The 8,576-nt window shown below is 34.5% G+C and overlaps 1 protein-coding gene across 2 annotated transcripts in view; it reads right to left on the bottom strand.

Moving 5' to 3' along the window:
* THSD7B (thrombospondin type 1 domain containing 7B) overlaps positions 1-8,576 on the bottom strand; it is an 815,330-nt gene that overhangs the window by 197,045 nt on the left and 609,709 nt on the right. For both annotated transcript variants that reach the window (XM_081051932.1, XM_081051933.1), the window contains exon 15: positions 8,183-8,361. In XM_081051932.1, the coding sequence (XP_080908058.1) occupies positions 8,183-8,361 (179 nt within the window). The remainder of the gene's footprint in view (positions 1-8,182; positions 8,362-8,576) is intronic.

Below are 8,576 nucleotides of genomic sequence, written 5' to 3'. Positions count from 1 at the left end.
GCTGTGTTTGTGTTGACATGTGGCAGTGTCTTGCTGATTGGCATTCATTATTGATGTGTGTTTTTATGTGCTACCTTGAGAATGTCGGAGTTTGAATTAGAGCAATGAACAAACATTAAATTTCTTGGTAAATTTGGCAAGAATGGAAGTAAAATCAGGGACATGCTCAGTCCAAGTTTATGGGGATGATGCCATGAAGAAAACAGCAGTGTACAAATGGATTAAACGTTTTTCTGAGGTGTGAGAATGCGTCACTGATGAAGAGAGGTCAGGGCAGTCAGTAACAAGCAGAACTGACGAAAACATTGCAAAACTCCATCAAATTGTGCATCAAAATCATCGGCTGACTGTGAGAAGCATAGTAGACCAAGTAAACATCTATAGAGAAACAGGAAAATCTTAACTGAAAATCTTGGCATGAGAAAGGTGTGTACAAAAAGGGTCCCAAACGAGCTCACCAATGAACAAAAGCAAAAGAGAGTCAAAATTTGCCAAGACCTTTGGGAGAAGCTAGATGATGTTATGGGCCATGTTATCACTGGTGATGAAATATGGGTGTACCAATAGGACCCTGAAACAAAGCATCAAAGTGCACAACTTCAGTCAGCTAATTCTCCACAACCAAGAAAGTTCTGTCAGTCCAAATCAAGAGTCAAAACAATGCGGCTAAACTTTTTCATATCAAAGATATTATTCATTATGAATCTGTACCAACTGGACAAACAGTTAACCAAGTTTACTATTTGGAAGTGCTGAAAAGGCTGCGTGAAAAAGTTAGACCAAAACAACCTCAACTTTTGCAAACAATTCACGGCTCTTGCATCACAACAATGCACCAGCTCACACGGCACTGTCTGTGAGGGAGCTTTCAGCAAGTAAACAAATAACTGTATGGGAACACCCTCCCTACTCACCTGATCTGACCCCCAATGACTCCTTTCTTTACCTGAAGATAAAGGAAATATTGAAAGGAAGACATTTTGATGACATTCAGGATATCAAGGGTTATACGATGATAGCTCTGATGGCCATTCCAGAAAGAGAGTTCCAAAATTGCTTTGAAGGGTGGACTAGGTGATGGTGTTAGTGCATACCTTCCCAAGGCGAATACTTCAAAGGTGACCGTAGTGATATTCAGCAATTAGTATGTAGCACTTTTTCTAGGATGAGTCCATGAAGTTAATTGTCAAATCTTGCATATAATGAAGTATTATTCAGCCATAAAAGAAATGAAATTTTGCCATCTGCAACAACATGGCTGGACCTAGATGGTATTTTGCAGAGTGGAGTAAATCAGACTGAAAAAGACAAATGCCATATGATTTCACTTATATGTGGAATCTGAAGAACAAAATAAACAAACAAAACAGAAACAAACTCATACCGTGTTTCCCTGAAAATAAGACCTAGCCAGACAATCAGCTCTAATGCATCTTTTGGAGCAAAAATTAATATAAGACCCGGTCTATTTTACTATAACATAAGACCCAGTCTTTAATATAATATAACATAACATAACATAACATAACATAATATAACATAATATAACATAATATAGTATAATATAATACTGGGTTTTATGTTAATTTTTGCTCCAAAGACGTATTAGAGCTGATTGTCAAGCTAGGTCTTACATTTGAGGAAACAAGGTAGATACAGCGAACATTCTAAAGGTTGACAGACGGGAGTTAGGGGAAGAGGTGAAAAAGGGGAAGGGACGAAGAAGTACAAATTGGTAGTTACAAAACAGTTATGGAGATGTAAAGTATAGCATAAGGAATATAGTCAATAATATGATATTAACTATGTATGGTGTCAGATGGGTACTAGATTTATCAGGGTGATTACCTCATAACTTATATAAATGTCTAACCACCATGGTGTATACCTGTGACTTATATAATACTGTATGTCAACTGTAATTGAAAAATAAAAATTCATTAAAAAAAAAACTAACCTGAAAAAAAAGTCCATTTTCCAAAACTGCACACAAATGATGTGATTTTTCTGCCGAAGCTGATGCTATCTAATATACTATTTCATGGGTTCAAGAGTTCAGGGCCTGAGGATAACATGAGGTATGGGAGCCCACTGAAAGAGTTCCAAGGACAAAATATGACAAAATTTGCCTGATTTGCAATTTTTCAGCTGTCCTCAGCCAATCCTGCAAACTTCGCTTAGGGACCGCATTAGTGACATTTGCCAAGCCAGTGTAGTAGAGAACATTGTATTAGACAGAATGTACATAGGATCATCCTGAATAACAACTAAAAGTGATATTTTGAATACATACAGAACGGCAATACTGAGTATTAAAAAACACTAAAATGCAAGAAAATGGACAACAGGTATAGGAAAATTGCTTCTTGATTTTGTCAGCTCTCAAGAAAAATGATCAAAGTTTCAACAAATTTTAACAAGCCTGAGGGGTATTCCTTTGGAATGATCAAGAATGAGGTATGTGTGGACGCCAGTGTGGGGTGAGAGGAAATCTCTTGAGAAGAAAAATATAATTTTTCTTGTAGATGGTGACAGAGCACGAACAAAAAAGAAAAATTGCCTCTCCCCTGAGCTCTACTCAGCTCAATTAGTACAATGTCACAACTTGAAAGCAGAGTTTGAGTTGGCAGACAGGCATAAAGGATACAAATGGAGGAACACGAGCCCCCAGGATCCATTTCACTCCACCTCTGAGGTGGGGTGCAGTGTATCTGTGGTTTGCAATAATAATTTCTTTGTTGGGGAGAGGTGAAATGTTTTATGAGTATCTGTCTGTATTAAATCCTCTCAAATAACCCTGAGAATAAATCACTCTTCGTCTCTTAATTCTACAAATATGATATTTCATACTTAAAGCAACGTCTTACCAAAGGTGCAGCCTCAACATGCCTCATCACCACCACCTATGCAAGAACAGCCCACCCGAATGTGCTTATTCATAGGCTGCCTTCCGTATTCATGCTCAAGAAGACTTCTTGCTCCATTACAGTCTGGGGCTCCTGCCAAGGTGCTAAGTCCAAAGTGAGCAGGACTGTGCCAGGAATGATTTGCACTAAGTTAGAATGAGTGGGAGTCAGGCTGGTCGAAAAGAAGAGGCCAAAATTGATTAAATCTAAGTGTCACCGTATGTTTCTGCATAAACACACATTAAGACAGAATGTCAGTTACCCTATTTCCATATCCTAACATGCTGCTAATAATTAACAAAGCAGCACTGAAACGAGCATACACTATTTCTCTATGGAAACCTTTTCTCATTCAAAAGCCTTCTTCTAAGGAAGAAATGTTCACACTAAAATATATATGTATATATTTTTTTGGGAAAAAATACTCTTTAAAACATTATTAGCCTGCTATGAAAGTAAAATGCGTTGTACTCATCATATCCAAATTTAGGCCACTTTTATTTGAAGAGAAGACAAAACTTTAAAATAGCAAATGTTCCTAGAGAACACAAATATGTAATTTCTATCCTTTAATTCAGTTCCAAACACAGTCAAAACACTTTAAAAAATGTATTTAAATAGATAGCATGCATTTAAGAAAGTATAGGTAATGAATTTCAGTGTAAGATTTTTATTCAAATAACTGTGAATGCAAGATTTGCAACTTATAAACAAAATATAATTTCCTGGAACTCTCTTGCCTTCATTTGTGTGAAGAACTCATAAAGGGAAGTGTAAGTCTAATGAAGGTTTAATGTCAGTGTCCCCATATTTAATCTTCTACTAAGCAGAATTCCAAAAGAAAAAAACATAACACGAATACATAGTACAATTGCACTTAAATCTACCCAACACATTACAGACTGTAAAATATTAAAATATATTATGTATTTTATTATGCACAGCAGCAACAAGGGCATCAACCAACTGATCTGATAATCCATTAAACTATTTAGAAGTTTTCCACTTAAGTAAGAGCTTTGGGTAAGCTGTATGCTCAAACTATTTAGCATCACAAATATACTTAGCAGAAAGCTATTCAAGTATTGATGTCGTTTTGGCAATCCTAGAAAAAGAGCTACCCCATGTTGATAGATTTTGGTTTAAAAGGAAGGCTTTTTATGAGATATAAATACTGATTTTACTAACAGATTCAGAACAGTCTATGAGCTTGTATGCATTACATAATATCAACCTTTCCATTTATATCACTGAGTTAGACTTCAGTAGATATACAAACACCCAAGATTTTTCAAGCAAGTCTTGAAAGACTAGGCAATAATAATTTAGAAATTCTTATTTCTTTCCTCTAAAAGAGCTCTTGTTTTTGAGAATTTGAACTAAAAAAAAAAAGAATCACTAGAGTTCATCTTTTCTTATGGCTGAGTAATATTCCATTGTGTGTATGTACCACACCTTCTTTACCCATTCATCTATATAAGGACTCTTTGGTTGTTTCCATGTCTTGGCCACCATGAATAATGCTGCAATGAATATAGGGGCACATATACTTTTACAGATAAATATTTTCAGATTATTTGGGTAGATACTGCCATTTGCTACAACATGGATGGATCTTGAGATTATCATGATAAGCAAAATAAGTTATTAAAAGTTGAGAATCATATGATTTCACTCATATGTGGGATATGAAACTGAAAGCAACAAACAAACAAGACAAACAAAGAAACAAAAACTCACAGACACAGACAAAAGTTTATTCATTACCAGAGTATACAGGAGGTGGGAGGAGGGGGGAGGGTAGAAGAGGGTAAAGGAAGTCAAATATATGGTAAAGGAAGGAGAATTGACATTGGGTGGCAAACACACAATGTAACATGTAGATGATGTATTATAGAATTGCATAGTTGAAACCTATATAATTTTACTATCTAATGTCACCCCCAATAAGTTTTAAAAAATAGGAAGAAAAAGAGACCAGAGTTTTAATATATTTTGTCTTTCTATGTCACTAGCTACCCACTCATCCAGAGGGAAGGCTTCTTTTTCAAATAAACCATCCAATGAACATAATTTGACAAACACAAGATAGTGTACTAGGGGCTGAAATGAATTACAAAGGTAGAAAGACAGCCCTTGCCCTCAAAAAGGCCTCATGTTCTGAAGGGAAATGAAGAAGGAGAATGAACAAGCATATGTAGGTATACTAACATTTATATAGGCATATGCATAATAGGCATACACATGAGAAAGTTCAATGTTTCTTATGAACAAGATGTTCGGTTCAATGTGACATACTGAAGTTTCCTCATGCACAGGTAGGACAGATATGTGCCTCTTTTACTGCAATAATTTGGTTACAATTTCTAGCGCTTTAACTTATGGATAAATGGATAACAGAGTATTAATCTGGTACCAAAAATAGAAAAATAAATCCAAACCTGAACCAACTGGAAAGAAGACAAATATCCTACAGCCAAGAATAAAATTGAACTTTGGAAAAGAGCCTCAAGTGGCTATACCTCTAACTAGACCATATTTCCAGCTTAGAGAAACAAATAGCAGTTTCTCCGAAAGAAGAATTGCCATCAATAATAGAAGCTTGGGGATATTTCCTAAATAATGAAAATTCATGACAACTCATTTATTTTCAAATGAATTAAGAAAATATGGATCAAATCAAAAAATTATATAGCACACACACACACACACAAACACACGCAGGGAATTCTACCATATATGAGCAAATACATAATGAAGTCACCACAGATAGCTTTCCACAAATACACTTACAGGTATATAAGTATTTGTTTTAAAATCGGAATTGCTCTGAGGAGGATTTCTTTTAAATTTAGGATTTGTCCCAGTAGCACCTTCCCTGCCATTCACAGACTTACAAGTGACAGGGAAGGCTATTACTTTTTTGCTGTGATCAATTAATTTATGCTAAAATATGAAGTATGGATTGAGGTCAAGTTTTATAATTCAAGTTTAATTAAGCCACATACACGCTAGATAGCGGAAAGCTCTTTATATTAAAATATAAGGCATACTAAACTCAATTTCTTTAAGTCTCAGGATTCATTTCTGAGCATCACTGCTAACAAATGTCTTTGGAATGTTACAATTCCTTTCTGGAACTCAAAAATTAGAACCATGCCCTGCAGACAGGCCCACCCTCACTTAATTTACATTTATGGAATTTATCTAGATTATTTATTTAGATTAAACCCAGGTTGAACCTGGCGTTAATTTTTAGCTTGTACTACTTCATAAGGTTTTAGGTGTTATATGTCAAATGTTTACAACAAGTTTCCTTTAAGTCACAACAGGCTTACAAGTACATTCTTCGTATTCATACTTTTAAATTTGATAGACATATTTCCATACATTTGCAGTTGCATACTGAGAATATAGTCTTAAAGTCTTTGATCAAATAAAGTCCTTTTATTCCTTTGATAATTTCCTGGTTCACAAAACTAACATATTAAAATCAGTGTTTAACACCAGTGTTACAAAGACTTAGGTTTTCGTTGATGCTTTTGAGAAAGATTTGAGAATTATCATACGTTATATATAACCATAAATGCTTAGTAGTTATTTTCCATTAGAAATGGTTAGAAAATCCTCTGGGGATGGTCAAACAGTCTTCATACAGAATATTCCCTTGAAAGCCTCCTTCTGCCCATAAACCTGTATTATTCTTTTCATTGTACTGAAGTAGGGCTTATTATCTCAGACCATCTTTGCTCTGCTTACCTGCCTCCTGTTTTCATTAATCATATCCCTTCCTTAACCTTCATTATTCTTCCCTTCACCAAACCACTGTACTTGTGGAGCTTATTTGCAAACTTTATGTTGATTTTATGATCCTCTGCCTTGTTTTCTCAAAATGTTTACATCTGCTATGAGGGAAGAAGCTATGGTCATTATTGCACCACATAACTGTAAAATACAAAACTAGCATAACACCCTGCCGTGGCTTAGAACTTAAATATGTTGTGTTAGAGTGATAAGTTTTCATTTTCAGTGAGTTATGTGCCTTTTGTCAAAAGTTAGAAAAAAATAGGTAGAGATATTGATTTTGGCTTGACAAATGATATCTAAATCCAAGTAGTACTAGACATGCTATTCAAACTAATTATGAAAAAATGCATAAATTTCCTTTCCATTCAACAACCTGTATGAAAAGTCTAATCAAAATGAGATTAAAGGGACAGAAATTCATAAACTAGAATTAGTAATAGAAGCCTGTGAAACTATTCTGTTAAAATAGTTTCTGAGTATAAAGGCTCTATATAGCCCTGTAAAGGCTCTATATAACCATACTTCACCTCTCTAAGTACAAAGCACTTCTAACATCTAGTTCTCCACTAAGTCAACTGGATTATAATATTTTATATATGTATATCAGTCCTAATCTAATAACCAGCAATCAATCACAAAAGAAATTTTAGTTCTTTACTATTATTCTTAACCAAATCTTAGACTCCGTTATATGGGTAAAGTCAACTGAAATATTCAAATCAATTTTGATTGCTTAGGATAGCCCTTTTATTATCGTGGTTCTCTGAAATTTTGATATAGTCATACCACCAGCTCTAATGCATCTTTTGGAGTAAAAATTAATATAAGACCTGGTTTTATTTTAATATAAGACCAGCTCTAATATAATATAATAATATAATTATAATATGATACGATATGATACGATATGATATGATATAATAAAATACTGGGTCTAATATAATATAATACCGGTCTCATATTGATTTTTGCTCCAAAAGACGCATTACAGCTTATGGTCTGGTTAGGTCTTATTTTCGGGGAAACCCAGCAGATATCTATGAGAATATAAAAGAGTATCTTTCAGAGTTCTGTTTATGAAAACAGCTTTGACTTTTGTGGAAACAGTTAGAGAAATAACTCAGAACATATATGAAGAGCTGTAGGAACACTGGCAAGTATACATACACACGTCACTTTCATAATATCATGATTAATCAAATTACATGTCAAAATCATTAAAATAAATTTGATTTCAATTTTGTAAGCATTATTATTGCTAATTAAACCAAGTTGATCTGAACATTACCTAGGAGTGGCCAAGGCTTCTATTACTAAGTGTATTATATTAATTAGCCCTCTGAACCCCTCTTCTGAATTTGTGATAACCTTTTATGAGCTACTTGCAACAATATAATGACTTCAACTTTAATAGAAAATAATAAATTGGATACTGTTTTAGCTTTTATTTGCTGCTTCATGTACTTTACCTGATTCTTGAGATCCAGTTTAGGGCATGGGCGACCTCCATTGTAAGGTTTCTCTTTTAGCCATTTGGATCGAATTCTCACTCCAATCCCACATGAAGAACTGCAAGACCCCCAACTAGACCAATCGCTTAACTTGCAATCAAATGGGCAGGGAATGACACATTCTTCTTGAATAAAACCTGAAAGAAAAAGATTCAAGAGAAAGGAGGAAAGTCTGAGTAAAATGTACTGATCAAATTTACTTTCTAATTCATGATTACAGCTCAGCTTGCTCAACAACATTGCTGCAGTAGCTTCAATAGTTTTCTATGTAAATAAACAAACAAAAGCTTTCAGAGATAGATACATATGATTACATCAGCATTCCAAGTTTCTGCCATCTGCTTACTTCACA

The sequence above is a fragment of the Rhinolophus hipposideros genome (genome assembly GCF_964194185.1).
Source record: "Rhinolophus hipposideros genome assembly, chromosome: 6".
NCBI classification, from domain to species: Eukaryota; Metazoa; Chordata; class Mammalia; order Chiroptera; family Rhinolophidae; genus Rhinolophus; species Rhinolophus hipposideros.
This window is presented reverse-complemented; position numbering and strand designations above follow the sequence as displayed.